This window comes from Colias croceus, chromosome 12, assembly GCF_905220415.1.
Source record: "Colias croceus chromosome 12, ilColCroc2.1".
NCBI classification, from domain to species: Eukaryota; Metazoa; Arthropoda; class Insecta; order Lepidoptera; family Pieridae; genus Colias; species Colias croceus.
In genome coordinates, this window is record NC_059548.1 from 6,336,516 (window position 1) to 6,360,420 (window position 23,905).

The 23,905-nt window shown below is 31.2% G+C and overlaps 1 protein-coding gene across 4 annotated transcripts in view; it reads right to left on the minus strand.

The window, feature by feature from the left end:
- The window catches only part of LOC123696278 (RNA-binding protein 12-like), a 56,592-nt gene that overhangs the window by 26,199 nt on the left and 6,488 nt on the right, over positions 1 to 23,905 (minus strand). Inside the window, exons 1-2 of one of the 4 annotated variants that reach the window (XM_045642356.1) lie at positions 19,550 to 19,879; positions 15,631 to 15,718 (exon numbers count right to left, since the gene is read on the minus strand). The exons of 1 other annotated variant lie outside the window; for it this stretch is intronic. In XM_045642356.1, the coding sequence (XP_045498312.1) occupies positions 15,631 to 15,718; positions 19,550 to 19,636 (175 nt within the window). In that variant the 5' untranslated portion in view covers positions 19,637 to 19,879. Of the gene's footprint in view, positions 1 to 11,398; positions 11,798 to 15,630; positions 15,719 to 19,549; positions 19,880 to 23,905 lie in introns of those variants that run through there. 2 more of the 4 variants (XM_045642357.1, XM_045642359.1) reach the window with 2 other exon arrangements.

Genomic DNA, 23,905 nt, shown 5'->3' on the forward strand with positions numbered 1-23,905 from the left:
TTCCTTTATTCGCGTTTTCACTATTCGGGAATTAAAAAAATGCGACCCAATTTCTATATTCGCGACTAAAAATTTTTTTATTCGCGGATTTAATAAGTAAATACATAATAATAAAATTATTCCAATAGGTATCTAACCTTATATCCTTGTCAAATGGACTAACAAGAAAGTAAAATAGATCTTATTACAAGTTTGCCTAAAGTACATAATATTATGTTGTTAAATGATATCGCCGAGGCCTTTGACCCAAGCCGCCTTTGTCGCAAGCCGCCTTTGCCGCGATTGATGTTTTTGAGAATGTAAATAAACAGAATGGAAGCAACCTTATAACTCAATAAATATAAAGTATATTTTTAAATGTAGTTCCGTTTATAGTAAAAGCCGCTTTGCGTGTTTTATTGTTTCGTCTTTCACATTCGTTACAAAAATTGTGATCGAGTAACGTCTACTGCACTCTTCCTAGTTTATAATGTCAACTAAAAAAAATGAGACACGAAAAAAATCTCAATCGTCACCTAGGAACGTATAACGTAGAACCTATAATCCCATATAATAATTACCATTCCGTATTCACGGTTTCTGTATTCGAGGCATATATTTTATGGAACATAATAAACATATACCCCGCCAATAAGGAACTTTTACTGTAGTGATTAATAATTATTATTAGTCAATAATCATTATTATTTGACTATTATCAATTATTTTTTAACTAATAATCATTATTGTTTTTTTCCTTAAAATAAACAACTGTAATTAATAATTATACCCCAAAATTATGCAAATAATACACCAATTACGTAATAATAATCCATACTAATATTATAAATGCGAACGTAACTCTGTCTGTCTGTCTGTTACTCAATCACGCCTAAACTACTGAACCAATTTGCATGAAATTTGGTATAGAGATATTTTGATACCCGAGAAAGGGCATAGGCTACCTTTTATTGCGAAATATGTACCACGGGCGAAGCCGGGGCGGACCACTAGTATTATATATATAAAACAAATTATTATAAACTAAACTCTTATTTCACACGCAGCTTTTATCGTTTTGAAATAAAAGCATAGGTACGAGGTGAAACTTTATGACCAACTGATATTTTTATTCTGTGTCATCAAGTAACTACGTTTTTATCATATTACTCAATTTACATTCCGTTTCTTATAGTTCTCTTTTCCTGTTCTTTTTTTTGATACTGACACTGCTTTCTTCCGAATTTTGTTTGTTTTGTTACCCATTTTCAATAATTTATCGTTACTCAAAACGTAAAATCGAGCGGAGATAATTTGACACAGGTCCTACGTTAGCAAGCGCCTGATCAGGACTGGCGGGGTAGCGGGCAGCGCGGTTTGTAAAGAAAACGCTGGGCAACGTTAAGTTCTGAGATATAATATGTATTTAATAATTACAGGGCTTCAGTAGAAAACCAAAATTTAGCACGTTTTCTGCAGTACATCAAAATACATATCCTTATATAAAAATTATTTCCAAAATCAGAAATTTCATTAATAAATAATTCGTTTTCGATCTTTATTTTAGCCTATTTTTATGATTTTATATGATCGACCAAAATACACGTGGTTGTGTAACAAATTAGCACACTTTTTAGGAAATATCTTGAAGTGTATTGATTATTTTTTCTAGAAGCGTCATATAATTGCAAATACATGAAAAATTTGATCTTGCAAACCAATTTTACTCCGCTTCGCTGAAAGGACTCCCCTTAACACAACTTTCAGTCTTCTCTTGTGCGTAATCATTTTCCCAATAACTTTTTGTGTGTTAACTGTATATTTCGAAAGAGTTGCTAAGTGTTGGTGAAAATTATTCATCCTAGTCAGTATTTCGAGATAATATGGGAATTCCCACATTCATTTTCTCCTGAAAGAAAACCACCTTGCAATTTCACAAATAAAGTATTTAATTACATCGCATGTTTTACACTCCGTTGCTTCGTCTTGTTATCACGATTTTTTCATATTATTTCAGATTTAGTTTTATTTGATAGATAATAAATAAAGTATGTCTGTAATTCACATTTGAAACGTCATTTTTGAACACCCACCTTGTCTGTACTGCTTGATGAATCACAATTTAATTCATTACTCTATTTAGGTCATTCTCAAAAACTTTAGATTTATTTTTAATCAAGCTTCGTAGCTGTGTAGCTATGTATAATTGTGGCTGATTTGTTTATTCCTAATTAAAGAAAATACACGGCGCAGTAATGGCGTGTCTCATTGAAAATGTATGTAGAAAGCGATAAACGGCTAGATTCAATTATTCAACTCTGTCATGTCACATGTATAATTCGAATACGTACTGAATCGTCTATAATCTATACTCTATTGTCTATTGTGACATTGATGCGTCTTTCTTGCCGCTCATTTATTCCCGTGCATTCTAAAATGTTATACAGATGTTTGTTAATTAAGTATAAAATATATGCGAATATATAGCAGTTATGCAGTTTGTTTCGGTCATTTTACTTCCGTATATGCAAAATTCCATAAAATCATAGAACATAAAACTTTTCAATAATGAAATTAAAAAATAATAAGTGCCTATTTAATTTTGTAAAAGGCGATTAAAATGTTCGACGGCTGCTGACAATCTCAACTCTCAAGGGTAACAATTAGTAAAGGATTGTACATAATAAAACCAACGGCCCATGAAATAAAGCGTATGTTTCAAAGTTTTATACTGGCGCTTCTGCAGTAGATCTTGATAATATTATATCGTTACAGCTACTGAATCTCGAAATCGGCCTTCACACAACGAAAATAGGTTTCCTTTACATAACGTCTATTTGAACTATGTACGGTCGAATGTTTATATTTCGGGATTACTATATACCTACGTGTATCTGTTACCTATATTGATAATCGAATAATTGATTACTTAATTCATAAATTGCAACTCTAATATTACTTTTTACTTCATTTACGGTCAAACACCGTTATGATAAGAAATGATCATCAATTTAATAACTTACATTTTATGAAATTGACTATTAATTAAGTATTATTACATATTTATAAGAAAGATGAAAATAAAAATGCTCATCAGTTCTTTATGCATATATCTCATCGCTTATCTTTTTAACAAAATAACTCTAAAAGAGTTGACAAGAACGAGTAGGTCAAGCGGGACATATCGTAAATCTGTTCCGTGTTTGAATGAATCATATTAAAGGAGATGAGTACCTTCGTACAGTTACGATTGACCTGAATCACGTAGAATAAAATTTAAGTCACCTCGGAAATGTTTATAGCGGCATAGTGCAAGTTTGTTTCATTAGTCGAGGCATAATAATTTAATAGGACGACATAATATAAAGATTTATTACTTGAATAAACCTCGTTAGATGTTAGGCTTTGAAATATTTCATTCACAAGTTTCCTGATATTCAGGAAGATCCAAAAATAATATTGTTTTATTGGTCCCGGAGGTAATATTGAAAGATTTTGACCCAATAATGTCTAGATATCAATGAGATAGTCGCAATATTTATAAATCCATGCTAGAAAAAGTAATACTACTAACATGTTACTATAAAATTAACAGGAAATAAAATAAAGGTTAATCAAGATGATTTAGTACCGTAAAACATAATATAGTAATATATAAACATGACATCACTTAATAAAATTAAGTAAATATAATGGAGACTGCTCATAGTTGATACGAACAAAAACTTAGCGAAATATTTGCCACTCCCAAAACAATTATTGCTGACGTTCGCTAAGACAACGGTTCAGTAAATGAATCCTCGTTAAATTTGGTGACAGGGAGAATTTTGGCCAATCGCGATAATTCAAAATTGAGGAATGCACTTAGTCACGTTTATTTTCGTTGAAAGGGGATGAAATAGCGACAATACTGAGCCTGAGTTAAGCAAGGTAAAAAGTGGGCATTTTGTAATTTGAGATCACGAACCTAAACAATATTTTTAAATTGTGCTTGTATATTTTATAGGTAGTCTCGAACAATACATATGCCTCTAAATATTCCCAATGAAAAATTCTAAACAGAAATAGACCGTTACGGCTTGCACCCTTCATTGACCATTGAAGTGAAGTTAAAGGTTACTTAATTAGTCGGACCCTAATTGCTTCTTGATAAAAGGGACGGTTGTACAGTTAGAAACGCTCCTAATTGGTGCAATTATTTCTTTCACAATTTTATGTAAAAAAAAAATGATATTTATAGAATCCACTCTGAAAGGACCTAAATTAAATCTATTTAATTCTAAAATTACAATAATGTTCTCTTTAAATATCAATTGTTGCTTAAACTTAGGTTCTGAAATAAACATTTAAACATGTCAGGTGCAAGTCAGTTTTTACTTTTTATTATTTCAAAAAACAATATTTAAACAAACATACGACCGTACGCTGTCCACTTTTTTAGTTTGCGGATTCCTGTTGAAATTGATTGATCCAGCCTATCCATTCTTTCATCTGCACAAAATTCTATAATTTTTTTAGCGAGAAACGGCATGTTATTTTAATTGCAGATTTACAAATATTGAGATCGAGGTAAAAGCGCAAACATAGAGGTAGTAATAGAAATTATTAATCGGACAATCAGCTATGATTTAATTAAACTTTTTATGGATATTACGTTTACCGAAATTGCTATAAAAACAGATATCAAAATGAAATCTAGGCTAAATGGTTCGGGACACGCGAATACTATAAACACTTCATTTTGAACTGGTTTTAGATATGCTTGCATTTTAATCAAAAACAGCTTTTTGCCATTTTCTTTTGATTCTTTGCGTAAAAAGTCACGCAACTTCTATGCTTTCTGATCTATTTTAATCTTAATATCTAATGATGACTAAACTAAAATTTTGCGATCATTTTTGCGTGGTTATTAATTATTTATTATTAAACAGACAAACATTCTAATTCTGTAAATAATCATTTGGATTCAAGGTCAAGGGTAGGTATAAAATATAAATTGTATAACTTAGCATTTTTAATACAATATTTAAAATTAAATTTGGCTGGATTTGATTGGGTAGTTAGTTGGTTGAAGAGAGGTTGATTTAATTAATGGCGGCGGAGGCGGAATTAATAAAATTTATCTGATATTTAACAATACGCTTAATTATAGTCTGGTAGAAATCGCTATATAGCGATAAGGCTGCCATTTTTTTTAAAGATAATAATTAATAAAATTAAATTTCATTAAATTGTGGAGCAATATAAAGCATAAATAAATAAAATAAAAAAAAAAAACATCCGTCTTACGCTTTTTCGATCAGGCCACGTGTCCTGACGCGAGTTTAAGATTTTATACCCAACGCCGCTAAAGAAGTTTTCACTTCAAAAATAAATTGCGTAGACCAAAATGTATTGATTAAAATGCTTTTCTTGTAAACAAAAGTAAACCGAAATATGAATGTAAAGAGTAGAGCTTAAACAACGAAGAATATTTGACGCTTGTAGAGAAATTACTTATTGAAAGTTCAACGGCACGGAAAAGATTTTTCGGATAGTTTCCAAGTTTTCCACGGGATTTCATCAAATAATGTTTCTTTGCTAATAATAGTGTTATTCAATTTATTTTCATATTAATTTTAATACATTCAATATGCGACACTTATCGTATTGTTAATAATTTACATCATATGTACAAATTTTACATTTTAAAAGTTCTAACGGTTTCTTATAATTTTAATGCACACATTGAAATATCAATTTATTCTAAAACATCGCAAAAACTAACAATAAAATATGTATTGTTATCTTAAAGATGCGGATCACATAACTTCACCTTGTCGATGTTAGCAATGAACACATTTTAAAAGAAAACATCTTTGCTAAACATACCTAGATTATTATCTAAGCCTATTGATTTCTTCTCAATATTATTGAAATGAAGCACGATAAATGCAACCACATTTTGATTGAATAAGTAAATAATTACAAAGATCCTATCAAAGACAAAATTCACCGAGAAATATCATTTACCATTTAAAATGTAAATATGTATTCTCAATAGTCAAGGACGCCCATCTTTCAAAACTAATTTTTATTCACGGACTTTTACTTATGAATAATCATGACTCTAATCTAGCAAACTAACGTTCCGGACGTTCATCCTTATCTATTCTATCTATGAATTTCAGAAATGAGATGATATTTTTCATGAAATACACAGGTAGTTGTTTGTGAACGGATTGTTATTGTATTAAAGAGCGTATCATTGTAACAGATGAAGTAACTACCATCAATAAATTGTTCTCCTCGTTACGTAACAGTTTTATATCATTGTCCATTGTAGGTACGTAATTTATTAAATCAGATCCACTTAGTGCAACCCGCGCATGACTCAACCCTGTAGAAATTGTATTAAAACATCACGTGATCATTACTCATAAGCTACAGATTAAACTCAAAATTTCAATGCAATTTTCACTTAATGCCGCAAAATCTCCATAAGTTCAGCAGAAATATTTCAATGATGAATATTTCAATCATGAAAAACGTCTTTCCTGATCATCATAGAAACTCAGAACAAACGAACACCTATACCTAGTACTATTATATATACAGATAGCGGTTTTATCGTCATAAACAACCTTTACAACAACCCGGAAGATAGGGTGAGGTATACCTCACTAAACTATAGTTTAAGGTGGTTTTTTATTGCAATTAGCGTTTCATTATAGAGGTATCATAACTATTAAACGTACAATGCGGTATTTCAAATCAGAGATTATATCATTAACGTGTATCATAGAACAGTTTGCCATTTTCAGTGGTAATAAAGGCAAGTCACGAGCTAAGTGTAACAAATGAATTTTCTTAGTGACGTTTTCTTAAATGCACTAAGCTTGAATCAATTAGTTACAGTTCAGTATAAATTAAATAATATGGAAACGTGATTCTGAACGTGTCTCGCTTTGTCTAAGAATGAGCAGTTACGAAGTATCGAAACTTATTGGCCAATTACTATGATACTAAATTCCTTTGTATTGATACTGGTGGAATATCATAGCCTCACGAATACAACCTTTATAGTATGATTACACTATTGTGCTGTATATAGGTAAACAAATTTAAAACATAAGATTTTATATTAAGGGGTTCCGTGCCTCAAGAGGTTAAAACGGAACCCCTATAGGATCGATCACATTATTGTACGTCAAGTCGCCTTTTTCCCAAGGACAAATATTTCTTATATAAATTTTGGTAAATACCCCACATTTACCTTAAACAAAAAAAAAATTAATGTTCCTTAAAAAAAAGTGGTGAAATTCATTACCTTCTGTGATGTTTTATCATAATAAAAGGTAATGTTTAACTGTGATAATTCAAAGATATCTCTACATATCTGTGAAGACTGTGATCTCCCTTGATCTCTGCACGCATCGCTTATTCACAAATGTAAACTATGGCAATACCCAGTTTTAATTCCCGCTATCACGTACTAAATTCCACGTGCAATTTTGTCTATAAACTAATTAACTTGTAAACTTTATTGGAGCCACATACCTACCTGATAAAACTTTTATTAGATCTTGTAAATTCTGATACATTTCTAGAAAAGAAAATTAGAACAAGTTTGTTAACACTTAACATGAGAAAAGCGATTAGGTATATGCATGTTTATAAACAACTAGCGGTCCGCCCCGGCTTCGCCCGTGGTACATATTAACGTTTTCTCTACATAAGAACCATCCTCGTACTTCAAGGAATATAATAAAAAAAGAATTATCGAAATCGGTTCAGCCGTTCTCGAGTTATGGAATTACAACGAAAAGTGGCATTGATTTTTATATATTAGATATGATATTGTATACGTGATTGAAATTAGAAAAGTTGAATTCTTATTCTAGTATAAATAAAAGGATTAGCAGATTAGAATTATTTATAACTTACTACATAGTGCATAATTATGTTCAAAAAGCATTTATTTATTTATCAATTTAATATACCACACCAAGTAATATCTACAATTATACAAAGGTACATCATAAGGTAGGTACATAAGGCGGCCTTATCGCTTACTAGCGATCTCTTCCAGATTGCCCAAGGTAAGAGATAAAGAAGAAACGCACATGTTACGCGGGTGGCTGATATAATAAATAAAATAATAATATAGATTTTTAATTAACATTTAATTAATTAGCATTTAATTAACATCTAGGTTGATTTCGTTAATTTAAATTAATATTTATAATTATTAATTACACCTAAACATCTTTAACGAGTCACAGCTTCGTAGTGGGAATATTATAATTCCACTTTACACATATTATATGTCACTACCTATACATATACTTCTATCCAAATAATCTTTTATTTACGATAATCTTATGTACAAACAGTCTCGCAAATGTCAAACGTGTTTGTGAGAAAATCTACCTACTTATCATGAGAATATTCAAAAATAATTGAATATATTCTTACTTTATCCTTTACAAGTTTTTTCCTTTTGGTAGTTTTTAAAAATCAAGCTAGTATAACAATAATTTATTGACAAAAAAGCAAAATCATGTACGAGAATTTATGTGCAGCAAATTTTAAACTAATAAACCTACATGTAAAATATCGGGTAATAATATTGAGAAGGTCGTTGAAAATAGATTATCGATAATTGACTTGTTTATAGCAGCTCGGTTCTTCTGGAATCGTTTTCATTATAACACTTGAGAACACAATGTGTATAACGAAGCTAAAACTAAAGTGGTCGAATTGAAATTATTGATTTTTGATCATAGCGTTATTGAACCGGACTGAATATGTGTATGTACTTTATTTTTAACCAAACTTTTTTTGGGTTGCTTACAAAGCGTAGACATAGGTAGATACCTACATAAACCATCATTTAAAGAGTTTAGTAGTGCTAAATTTAAAACTTATGTAAAAAATGTATTAGTTCAGAGAGCCTATTACAGCATTAAGGAATATATGGAAGATGAAAATCCATGGTGGGTTGTCGCGTAAGAACCACAGGACAGTTCTTTGGCATATTATGATATTATTTATGTGTAAAATTGAATTGTAATATTGACATGATTTTAAAAGAATGGAGTTTCTTGCCGGTTCATCTCCATAGATATACTTACTGCTTTCCGAATCGGTGGTAAATGTTAAAAATATGTATTGACGATTCGAAAGTGCTTCTAAAAGAAGTCTAATTGAATAAATAAATGTTTGAGTTTGAGTTTGAGTTTATTTATGATTTATTATCAAGTGATTACTATATTGGAAAATGTTGAAGTCGTGTTTTGTATAGTGGTACCTAATAAGTTCAGGTTCGATTCTAGGGAATGGTAAAGTTAATACTATAAAAAATGTTTGTAGGTAATAAATCTAGTACTTAAGGTAGTTTTGAATAAACCAGTGAAAAAGAAAGACCATTACGAGAAAATATTAAAATATTATAAGAAATTCATCAATCATCATAACTCATACTTATTTCCTGTCAATAGTGGGCAAGTTAATTTGTATTTTTTAGAAATCCTCTATGAAAATAGAAAGTTAATTGAGTTAAAACAAATGAGTAAGAACGAAAATACATTTTTTAATCTAAAATCTGCAATTATTAATTGCAATTAAAATTATAAGGTATAGAGCAGGCTCCAAGGAGATGTTCGTTTGCAAAAATAGCGGACCTGAATCTGACTTCTGATATATATTATATAGATCCCAGACATGCTATAGACAGATGTTGCCAACCAGTTTTGTGGTCCGCCTCCCCCCACCCCGGTAAATAAATATGGCATACAAAGAAAAAAATAAAAATTTCCAAAACATCCTGTGTTGGGTATCAAATGAAAGAGCTTATTGAGTAGATCACGAATATATAGCATACTATAACATTTCTTACACTTTCTCTAAGATTTTTTAGAAAATTTACGAAAATGCTCCATTTTTGAGTTAACTTTAAACCACTATAGATTGAAAACTCATGAATATATTTTTTAACTTATTATTTTAAATAATTAACAATATAGGTCCGCTATTTTTGCAAACGAAACTCCACTGAGAGTCCGATCTGGTAGGTGTTTGACAGATCTAAAAATATTATTTAAATAGTTGATATTTTTTTTAGATACATTGTTTAAAATACTTTATTTACACAATAACTATTTTTGACAATTATTTTTTAATTAGATAGTAAATTTTATTTTGCTTTCGTAATTGTAGATACATTTACAGTATAATAAATTATACAATAAAATTTCCATAAGTCCAATTCACATTATTTTGCACAAACATGACCTTGACAAAAACTGACCAAATAAATTTTAATAGTTATGTAATACAATATAGATACAGATATACCTAATATGAATATTTAAAGTATTGGATAGGTACCTTATAGTCTTACAAATCAATGAACATCATTCTTTGGACGAGTTTATCATCCGCAATTTTATCACCGAAGGTCATTAATTTTGGCCACATACCAACAAACTTTTCATAGTATCTAATATTTGATAATTAATGGTGAGAAAGTTATTCAGAATATTGAATTTAATAAAGATGATTGCATTTTTATAGCAGGAAAGACTGTGCTAAATATTCTTCCCACTTTATTATGATCATCATCAGCAAGACGTAAGGTCGTGAGAACGGCTGTTAATTTGAATTGCTCATGGATATATACGCCAGTTTAAATACGATAAAATGTTGAGTGAACTACAGCAAATTATTTTGACCACCCTCCGAGACCGCCTGCAATTCTCATTATGCAGTTCAAATTGCAAAAACCTATACGAGTGTTTGTGGGAAATAGAATATCGCAATTCTTATTGGATTACTGTTTTGTTGCCGTGTGGTAAGAGTGTCAAGGTGGGACATATAATACGATTCTGTCCCTAGCGACTACTTAGAGAATAATGCTCTTGCAATCTTATTTTAAATTAAATCCAAAGCCTCGAAGCGGATATAAAAATGGTATCCATTCATGATGTTGGTGACCCTGAATATCGAAACGCGGAACCACAATCTCTTCGGTAAAAGCGAATTGATATTGCTTTTAAATCTTTAAAAACTTTGTAGATTATTAAGATTTTCTAAATACCATATTCAATTATTGTTTATTAAGCCTTGATATCTTGGCAGCAAAAATTTGATGTGTAATTGCTGCTTGCTTGTTTAGCTAATTCAATTTCATAATTAGCTATGACCATTACACGAGCCGATTTCTATAATTTTGATAAGTATCTTAAAATTATACGATATCCAAAACGTAAAGCATACGGTCTAATAACTTGTTTTACGCTTATGTTGTGTTTATAGAGCTACCTACAATCTTAGAGAAAAAACAAGGTTATCTGTCTGCGAAAATCCGAAGTACGTAATCGTATAACCTTAGACAAGTTTACACTGCAACAGTTGAGCTAAACATTTCCATTCTCACCTGCTCCACATGAATTCTTCCAAAAGTCGTAAAATTTGCTACACGAACACATCTTTTATCCTCACTTTCCACTAACGTCAAAGTATTTTTAAACTTCACCGTAAAGTTTCGCAACGACTCAGTCGATCAGCTGGGTACAGAGAGTGTTTATTACTGAGGAACTTTTATTCATCTGCTGGAAAGCAGTGTATGTAAACATGTCAGTGTAACGGATGAGATCGCGGTCGCTTTTGTACCGTTGGAGCGTAGAAAGCGAGGAGCGCGTGTCTGCGGTCTTGGTCAGTCATCGTACCGGACAGTACGACGAGGACGGCTGGTCGCGAGTCCGAGCATAATATGGTGCGAACGACAATGGCGCAGCGTGTTTACGATGCGAGCGCCCTCCAAAGACTGCCGGTTGCCGCGGCGCCTATACAGACTACAGTATACAGACCCACGATCTTACACTGATTCAATCGGATATAACCAGAGGGAAATGAACGAATTTCGGTGCCATATGATGAGATTATTACTGATGGAAATGACGGCACGTCTGTGATATACATTAAATTGCTTATTTAATATGCGTGAAATTACAATTTGAGAAGCGCAGCCTCTAAGAGATTAACGTTCGCATTACGTTTATCATAACTTCAACCACACTTTACCTAACTGTTTTTCTCAGCCATCTTCAGAAATTTATCACAATTAATGCAATATGTCAGTTTATATATCCTCAGAAGTGTATTTTGTATAGGTACATTTTGCATAATGTTCCAATAACACAATATGCAAGTCAGCATTTAGATACCTGCGCAGCATTATCCTACTGGTATTCCATACCACAATTTTTATGCCTGGTATTTTAGTTATGTTTCTGTGATGTGTTAAAGCAATTTAAAATAATTACCTATTACGTTATTTAATATACGTTCTGTCAACAGTTTATTTATAATAATTAATAAGTATAATAATTATGAAGTTACCTCCAGTAAGAATTATGGTGATACGTTATTTTTCGTTCAAATTAAGTAAAATTAGAAATGTACATTAAACAGCTTTAAGCTTATTTGGCTTTTTACATTATTAGTTAATTATTATCCTATAATTAATAATTATTTTGTACAAAATTATCTTTGTAACTTAATCATGACATTAATTCATCGTAACGGTAAAAATTATAAAATACTGTAACGTTTTTCTTTAGCGAAGATACAAAGCCTGAGGTCAGGGCTGTTTAAGTGTGTTAATGTTCGCGGATAAATGGATTTCTTGTAAAAAAATAATACTTTTCTTATAAAAAAAATATTTAATAAAAAAAAAGTTTATTTGACTCAAAAACAATAACACGAGGAAAATACAGATATAATTTGTAGGTTCATAACTACATTTTTTTACATATTGAGTTAAATAAGTAAGTATATATACCTATGCATATTTTATTTAATACCTACAACTTCCACAAATACCTTTAGTTATATAAGTATTATATTATGCTTTAGGGCTTTGGCTAATAAAATAAATGGCACATTTTGTAATATGTTTGTCAAGATAGTATCTAATAAAACGATCGATCGGCCAATTGTTTGTCGAATTATACACAATGAATAGTTCCATACACGTACAAGGTTATAAGAATGCAGGATTGATGATAATTTACAACCACTAGGTACATGAAGCTTTTGTACATCCCAAAAAAACTATAAAAAACACGTTTTAATAAGATAAACATATGAAATTATTGCCTTGCCACCGATCCTTGATAAGTGTATAAAGTTTGATTTATATTCGTTTAAAGTGGGTCTTGCTCTTACTTAAAAAGATTAGATACATACAAACATACAAGCACACAAACATACAGATGAAGCTAATAAAAACGTGTTAAAAAAGGCAGGTAATACACTTGATCAAACAAAATAAACAGCGTAACTTTATCCCGGATTAAGGAAGAAGCCGTATGAGGACCATCCGTATCTTTCACCTGTATGCACTGCATTCCCTACACCATGTGATGGCATGTTAAAGAAATATTCTTCATACTTCGACATGCGATTTTTACATTCTTTTTTTCGCTTTATTATAGCTTCAATGGTAGTTGTTAGTTTCGATTAACTGAAATATCTTTATAATTTGCCCGAAAACTAATTATTTATTGACTAGCTTCCGCCCGCGACTCCGTCCGCGCGGATGTCGGTCTTCGCGTGGATGGTTTGTTTCTCCATTTTGAGTAACTCTGACAATGACATCTTATAAATATCTATCTGACCCAAATACGGCTAGGCCTATAATAAATTAATAATACGCAACGTGTCTTCGCGGTTCTACAGAACAACGTCTATGGATAACTGAAAAAGTAAGATTATTTTTTTTCTACGTATTTTTCCAGGATAAAAAGTATCCTATTTTACGCCCAGGATAATAAGGTATAATTATACCAAGTTTCATCGAAATCGAACCGGTAGTTTTCACGTGATGTCTTCACATACAGACAGACAGACAGACAGACAGACAGACAGACAAAAATTTTTTTAATTACATATTTGGGTTTGGTATCGATCCAGTAACACCCCCTGCTATTTATTTTTTCAATATTTTCAATGTACAGAATTGACCCTTCTACAGATTTATTATATGTATAGATATCATTGCGTTTTGACTATGAATCTAAATTCCACTTTTCGTTATCATTTCATTTGGGTATAAATAAAATATTTATCTACATATTATAATTTCCTCGTTTTTCATTGTAATAGTAGGTAGCTTCAGTCTGCAGTTATATTCATTACCCGGAAAACAAGAGAGCCTAGGTGTTGCTCTTTGGAAGATTTCCCCACTATAAAAAAAAAAGGGCCCAACTTTCATTCATGTGCCAAATTTTATCTAAACTCGTTCAGCTAATCGACTGGCGTGATGGACTTACAAACAAACACCCTTTCATTCGTATTTATAATAATAATAGAACATGCTAGGAACTAGGAAGCTTAATAATTTTTTAAATTCATAATTTATGCTTTAAGTCTAAACATTTAATTTTTCTTCGAGATACAAAAGCACTTAGGAAAGTTTATATTTTTTAAACTGATAACAACGTTATGACGCATGCGGCTTGACTCTATTGCACCTGTTTGATTAATTAAATAGTACTAACGCAAAATGAACTAAGCACAACTCCAACGCGTTTGTATTGGCAGTTGGCAGTATTCAAGGTTGGCCTACCATAAGATACGTATATTATAATTGTATTGTCATTTATAGATCGGGAAGTATTTTGCCGTTGGTGACGTAGCCGCCTGCCCCCGCCTACCGGTAGAGAATTACCATTTATCTATTATATTAACAAAATTAATTTAATATAATCAGTTGAAACGACACATTTTGCAAATATGTTAAATCTGACGTCGACAGTTGAACGTGAAGAAGGAAGTTTGAGGAAAATATTTCGATAATTATAACAAAGAAAATTACTACACAGGATTTCGAATAGGGGTGCCTACACATTTTTAATGACCGTTTTAAATAATTTTGAGGTCTCAACTGAAGACGGAAACAATATTTTACTTCTATTTGTATAAGACGTATTCATCACAATTTCTGTCACTGACGTTTTTAAATAATAATGAGATTGTTTTCGGATTTATGCTCATATCTAGAATGACTTTTAATTAATTATTGATGATGTCATTTGGAGGTAGTTCACAGGGCCTTTTTACTTAAAGGTTCAGAATATGTAGAACCTACGTATTTTTTCAATACAATTTGGAAGGTGAAGTGAAAGAAATCGGGAATATAAAATTCATTAATCAAATGAAAGGATTTTTGCCATCGTATAAATTTGTTATATCCATTAATGAAATTGGTGATATCGCTAACCATTCCATTATAATATAATATTTTCTACCTCCCACGTACCTATAACCCTATAAGCACTTAAAAAGAAAAACACTCGACAATGACATTGAGTATGATACACAATACAAATCGCAACACAAATAACAATATCATATCGTAATACGTAATATAATGTAACAAAGTAAATCATACAAATAAATTAAGACTTTTACTCTTAATTGCTCTGTTTATACGATAGATTTTCCATTAAAAGATAGCTCCTATGTAACATAGGTACAACATATCAAAATTTACAACATATTCATATCCGCGTTTTCATGTGTGCATTTCAATTAATTGATTAGTATGTATAGTGTATAGCAGTGTGTAGTAACATTCAGACGAGAATACACAATATGACGTACCTAGCTGGCAAACGTTGAGGTGTAGGGAGGGACCACCATGCATTCTCTCATGATGGCATCTGTAAGGTGTCTCTGGCATGCCACTTACCTGCAAAAAAAGAATTTTATGGTAAGATCTAATGGTACCAAAACTTAAATAGTAAATTCAAAGTAATTTAATGCTGAATGTAATAAAATATATTATTATAACATACTAGGTTTTCGCCCGCGGCTTCGCCTGCGCAGTCATAGAAAAACCGCATAGTTCCCGTTCCCGTGGGATTTCCGGGATTGCGTCATTTTCCCGGGATAAAAAGTAGCCTATGTCCTTTCTCGGATATCAAAATATCTCCATACCAAATTTCATGAAAATTGGTTTAGTAGTTTAGGCGTGATTGAGTAACAGACAGACAGACAGACAGAGTTACTTTCGCATTTATAATATTAGTATGGATGAATTAGGTATGATGTTTTGAATAACCTCTATATAATATTTCAGCTGCAGCAGTAGTGTAAACTACAATAATTACAGTATTTTCATAAGGATATATCAATATTACCGTTTACAAAGTTAATGTGTGTTGTAATTTTCCTTCAAAAAACTTCAAAAAAAAAGGAATAGGTTATCAATTCGGCCGGTATATATATATATATTTTTTTATGTATGTACACCGATTACTCCAAGGTTTCTGAACCGATTTACGTGATTCTTTTTTGTTCGATGCGGGATGGTGTCGAATTGGTCCCATAAAAATTTTATTCGGATAGGCCCAGTAGTTTTTATTGTATGAGCATTTTTGTTTATTATTTGTAAATTTTGCAAGTACAAGTTTGAAGTCGGTTGTTTTTAACGCAGTTATCACTTGTATAATTCTTAAAACATCCAGCTTGAGATATTAAACGTAAGTTAAGTCAGATAATATTGACACATGATATTCCTCTTTATTACAAATGTTTGCAAATTTTATAGATGATGACGTACTAAGTAATAAAATGAAATTTATACGTGTTACGTGATCAAAGCAAACATGTTAACACGTGATTTATATACACAGGTATAATATAGTTGACAATTTAAAAGCCTTTTGTTGTGTCTGTCTAATAAAATAATCTAATACACACAACGTTACTTAGTTAAATGAACATTTATCTTTAAAAAGTAAATAATTTTTTAACGAATTACAAGGTTTAATTTAGAGCGTATCTAGTACACCTTGCGGATTATTTTATTAAAATAATATTTTATTTTAATATAATATTTTATTAAAATCAGCTAATATTAGCATCTTCAGGTGTTAATTATCTCTATACTTAATATAATATATATATATATAATATAATCTTTATTTATTTCTTCCTTTTACAATACATATTATACATACAGGCAACATATACAAAATTAATATACAAAATTAATAATTAATACTAGCATAGTGCGGCTCGCAGACATGACATAATGTGCACATAAGTATAAAATGTACGTTATAGAAATGATATAGGTATGTAATAAACATTTTACACTACAACCCTTCATGCATTCCGCGTGACATAATATAATGTAAAAGTAACATAACGTAGGAATATAATATTAAACTGTCGCATACAGAGATTGAAATTGAATTCGTAGTTCGTGCAGGCGATTCAATTAAAACAACGGTGCCACGATATTTGCTTAACCCACTGCTAGCCTAGGACGGTTATAAAAAAGAAAATTGGCTCTGAAACTGTAACTTGGTCACATGGTGGGAGGTTCGTATTTCATTATTAAATTTGCTTCGAAGTAACTATCCAATGAAACGCATGACGGCATTAATTTACTATACTTATCATCAATTTTAACAAAATTACCTTTTGATAAATAAGCTCTTTTATTTATTAAATAAACTACCTATATTATTATATAAAACTTTAGTAGGTAAATAATTAAGTATCTTATTTCGAATCAAAAAAGGTAATACCACCGCTATGGTGGTTCCAATTTTTTGCTTTGCAAGCATTATTTTTTCTTTATCTAATTAATCCTTAAATTTAATGAGGTTGAAATTTTAATTGCTGAAATATGAAGACTAGTTTTGAGAATCCACTTAGAACTTTAAACTCGATTAAATTATTTGTGGGCTTAAAAAAATCTTTTATTAATCGAGATAAAAAATGTAGAACAATTTTATTATTGGAGTAAATACTTATCGAGGCAAAACATCTTTGCCTGGCATAAACAACAGGAGTAACGTTTTACAAAAATGAATCAGATAAATTGTAGGTATCGCTATTGATCATTAAAGCAAGGGCTTTATGAGCATGTTGTTTAAACATAAAAGCATACATTAGGATATTTTAATACAGTGACCGCTGACCTGGTGTACGATGACCTCGATAACCTACACTCAATTTTACTATGTCATTTCAGGGTACGCTGGCTACCATAGATCGATACCTTCTCAATCCTTTGTTTAAGAAATATTGAACCCTTCGAAGTAATATTTATATATAGCCCTTCGAAGTAATATTCAATTTGCTTACTTCAAAGTATTTGTTAAGATGATAATATGGAAGTTGACGTTTGAGTTCATTGCCCATAATATATTTTTATAAGACAATGTCTGCCTCGCAACGGTTAATCACCTGCTAACTGATAACAGTATTTACTTTAAAATGTAATTTAAAAAATCTTCACCTATTAGAGAAATCACATATTTACCTAGACACTACAATTTTATACACGGGGATTTTTTAAAACAATTTAAATAAAAAAAATATAAAAGGTTTAATAATTTATAAGTACTTAATTATATAATTAAAAAAACAAACAAGCAACTATTGATCGCTCTATTCGACTAAAAAATATTTTTTGTACTTAAATTGTTCGTTTTAGCAGTAAACACATAAAGTGTGAAAGGTAGCCACTGTACCCGGAGTATATTTAGAAAACCGTTTCTAAAATTATCTTTAATCAATACATCCTGGTTTCTTCCAGACCATGAGTATCGAACCTTTTGATTTGTAAGTATATTTTAATATTTTGTTTTTAAAATATACACTTAAAAGTACATTCTTATTATCGACTCGTTTTTACTGAAAAAAAAAAGAATATTCATTTTTGCATAAAATATAAATATTCATACCTCATTGTGCTAAGAAATAAGAAAATAAACATTAACGATGAATTTAACCAAACCTATAAACTGTTAGTTAAAATGTAGGGTACATGTTATATTTTTTGCAATTAGCACGAAATTGTTAATTATTAATAATAATTGTCAGTTGGCTCTATGATGTTAAACATAAAATATTTAATGATGCTTAATTATTGACATAAGATCATTGCATTTCTTCGATGATTAATTATTGTAGTTAAACGCCTTTTAGTTCGAATTGGAAGGCCTATAATGTCGTAAAGGTTTTACACACCTGACTAAGACGGACAAATACGATGTGTAAAGGGAAGTTCCCTGATTTACCTCACACATAGGGACTTTACACTGTACACACGATTTCATAATTTATTATTTATTCACGTATTATTAATACCTACGTTACGTATGTAACTACGAGTCATATTATTAGTAAATCACAGTCATCTCTCGTCGCGTTTATCGGTTAAATGATTATTAATATATATACCTCGTAGAACTTGTAGATAACAGATAGTTACTTAATACTTATATAGTTTAGTGCCTTTTCCATATAGCAATAACTGACCGCATTGCCATAAAACATAAGTAATTAGAATATAATTACACATTATACTTGCTTAAAGATCTAATTTTAAAAACTCTTAGCAAGGCACTTATTTGTTAGAATAAGCCAAAAACCTTATAATGTTAAAATTAATAAGCTCTAATGATGAAGGTACTGATTATATATTGACATAATAAATAAATCATTATTGGCATTGAACTTGACCGGACACACACATGCGCTAGCGGGTCAAGTCTCTTACCATTGAGCTGTCGATCAGTGAGCGTGTCTTCTTCATCCCACCAAGGCTGTTCCTGAATTCTTCTCGTAGACCGTTCGAAATTCCCATAATATTGAAACTCCATTGTCATAATTACACTTCGCGATTCGCTAATACAAGGACACGACGTACATCACATCTCGTATAAGGTTTACGCGATACTGATTTGTTATTAACTTGGAGACTGAACAGAAATGAGATAAAAGTGACACTATTGGCGCTGATTAATTAAATAGCGACCAGCTATGCAAGTCCACGAGGCAAAGTAAATTATGCACTTATTCGGAAGTATTTTTCTAAACATCTGAGACTAGATGTATAGCCTTGGCAGTAAGATAACATTTGAACCGCTGAACCGCTACATAATATTGTTGGCGACGGCTCCTCAAACATTAATAAAGGCGCTACAACAAACACGATCTCTAGCTTGTACACCCAAAGGTTTCTTTGACACGGTATCTGTTTACACTACACGATAGTTTTCTTTGATATATTTTAATATGAAAGTAACGATTTTTATGGTAAAGTTGTATAGATATATTTTAAACTTTGATGAACACTTCAGTCGCAACGTCCATTAGCTAATAAGCAACGCTTAAGTTTGTCGACTCATTATATTATTTCCTTAGGTATTGTATTATTAAACAACTACACCTACGTACGTTTTGTAAATCTTTTGTTCTGAAGTACTCGAGATAAAAGTCAACAGAAATACAGATTTTTATATGTTTAACATCGCTAATATTTTAACAGACATGAAGTTAAATACGAAGCACTACTTAAAGTATAAAACAGTCTCTTTTTCTGTCTATATAACCCTATAATTTGCATTTATCTTTAAAGCTACGCAACAAATTTTGAAGCGTTTTTTTAACAGAGTGATTCGAGAGGAATTTTTTAGCGTGGGAGGAAAGCTAGTAAATAATATAAGTCATATGTATCTGATTTAAAAAAAATATACCTACATAATGAAAGATATCATAAGTACCTACATCCAATATATAACAGATTATCGCGTGTTTTGGATTATTACAAAAGTATTATTTATCAGCTTTTATTAAATACCTTACTACTTTATTTGAGCGGATCACATACAGTGACCTTATTGGCCTTATCTCTATGAGTGCGTTCAACTGATTTTCAGGAGAAAATAATAACTGGGCTAATCAGCTCATATCAGTCAAGACTTGAGATGAAATATACGTCACAGTTCTTTATGGCATTAATTCAAGATTAAATAATACTATTAATCCTTACTAATATTATAAATGCGAGTGTGTGGTTATTTGTTTGTTTGTCCGTCTTTCACGTCACAAAGGAGTGATAATAATATGATGATGTTTGTGTCTGGAGATAGTTGGAAAGCTAGGTAGTAAATTAGTAGGGTAGAAAGACGTTGAGCGACCTAATTTCCATGGGAATTTCTTTTGAGTTTTGTCTATGCGAGAAAAGCCGGTGTACATTATTAAAATGATGTAAACAATTTTTTTTATAATAGTATACTTACTACCAATATCAATTACCAAATTTATCTTCAACACTAAGAAGCTTTTGCGTCAATATCGTGACTATGCGTTACTCGTGATTTATACGTATAATTTCGAATATCAATACAGAAATAACTACTTTAAGGAAAAAATATTTTAAGCGCTAATAGTATCGTAAAAAAAATGGCATTTCTGTTTTCACACTCATGTTCATTATAATATATGCATATTTGGACACATGATTTCTTAAAATATCGATATCTATCTTCCATGAGTTTTGAAATTACCTTTGTAATTGTAAAACTACAGAATAAATGTATTTAATAATAATGGTATTAAGGGATTAAATACTAAATAGCAATATTTTCTTGTTTTCATTAGTCATTACCACTATAAAATAATTAATTAGTAAATAATAGATACTGTAATGATAAACGCTTAGCTACTCTATAAACATAATATATAAAACTTTTGCAACTGTTTCACTTAAAACTTAGGCTGGTTGCAGAGCTTGACCGACCGTCAGTGCGTACCGTCGGTCCTGACGATACGCATCAACAATTGTGACTATGACACTAATGAACACTAAAAAAATACTAAACGTATGGTCGGTCTAGCTATGAACGGTTTTATGAATTTCCATACATATTATGACAAGCGCGACCGACGTACGCACTGATGGTCGGTCAAGCTCTGCAATCAGCCTTATGAAAATAAAAAAATTTGTTGTGTAAAAATATATTTATTGTCTTTTTACGTTTCGTTTATGACACAGTCACGAATTTTTCTATGCGCATTATTAGTTTGGGAGAACTGTATATGGGTAACTTACTAATGGTAATACATTAATTAGTTTTTTTTGCTTTATATGAATATCTACAGACACATAAAAAGAAAAAAATACGTGTGGCACTCGGGGACTGCCGCGGTAAAGCTATTGCATATAATGCATACTGCATAGCATGCCTTCAAGCCACACCTCCGTGCCTGTCGGAGTGGGGAGCGTGAGGTTTTTCGTTACGCAATTTCTGGATTCGGTCCCCGCGCTCAAGGCCCGGGATAGAAGCTATGCAATAGCTTAAAAAAATTGTAAAATACGTTACTTAGATGTTTGAGGTTGGCAACACAATCGGGACAGAAGGGAATATATTTTGTGATGTTTATTTATCTATAAAAATTAAAATACTACTAGTGTTTAAGTTATAGCACCTTTCTTGTAGTAATTCATTAAATCAATATAACACGTATCAATTAGTTTCTCTTTAATTCATCATCATAATCAGCCCAGTATGTTCCCACCGCTGCAGCTGGGACATGGGCCTCCTGCAAGGGGCCGTAACCCACCTCGCTGGCCAAGTGCGGGTTGGCGGATGTCACATGTCGTCAAACTTTTCATTCTTCGTCTTTTTAATTAACCTAATTCAATTTTTATCTCAAGCATTAAATAGCAATCACTTATTAAAAGGATATTATGTTATCTATATGGAGGCGTGATATCAATGAAATCAATTTATTTAATGAATTATCTGTTACGAGAAACTGTGGTGCGTTAGCTACTATTAGGTAAGTGTTCTGTGTTGTGGTTAGAGATCTTACTGAAACTGTATTTGTATACTAACGTGTTAAGTGATAACTCTATTAATGCTTTATCATAGCCATATCTCAATTGTATTTACCTAACGAATGATACCTTATATGTGTGAAGGCCAATCATTGATAAAAATATTATATTTTAAGCTACTTAAATTCCTACATAAAATGTGATGGTAATTTAAAAAACACTAGCCGCTTATCCTGCCATCTACGAGATGACCCGAGATATTATCTATACTAATTACTAATATTATAAAGATGAAGAGTTTGTTTGTTTGAACGCGCTAATCTCAGGAACTACTGATCCGATTTGAAAAATTATTTCGGTGTTAGCCCATTTATCAAGGAAGGCTATAATAGGTATAATATCATCACGCTAAGACCAACAGGAGCGGAGCAATGCGGGTGAAACCGCGCGGCACAGCTAGTTAAAAATATAACCTGTGTAGTAAACAGTATGTTACGTTAAAGATATTTTTAAAATTATTCGGTTATTATTTTTTTTGAGTAAGTAAAAAACTTTCTTCTTAATATTTAGTTTTATAGCAATTAAATGCTTTAAATGAGCAATATTTAAACAAAAACAAATCGATCACAAGGCGTTTTTCGACCCGTGTAAATCATTCAGTTCTTTTAAGCCAGGGCACAGCGATATAAGTTTTTCATCATATTATTAATTGTAAAAAAATAGTTGAAACATTTAATTTGGAACTCATTGACAATGTACCCATATAATCTACTCTTATATTATGTACTAGCTTCCGCCCGCGACTCCGTCCGCGCGGATGTCGGTCTTCGCGTGGATGGTTATTTCTCCATTTTGAGTATTTACCTCTGTCAATAACATCTTATAAATATCTATTGGACCCAATTCCCAAATACGGCTAGGCCTATAATAATACGCAACGTGTGTTCGCGGTTCTACGGAACAGCGTCTATGGATAAAACCGAAAAATTAAGATTAATTTTTTTCTACGTATTTTTCCAGGATAAAAAGTATCCTATTTTACGCCCAGGATAATAAGGTATAATTATACCAAGTTTCATCGAAATCGAACCGCTAGTTTTCACGTGATGCCTTCACATACAGACAGACAGACAGACAGACAGACAAACATTTTTTTAATCACATATTTGGGTTTGGTATCGATCCAGTAACACCCCCTGCTATTTATTTTTTCAATATTTTCAATGTACAGAATTGACCCTTCTACAGATTTATTATATGTATAGATATATACGTATAGAGTATAGACGT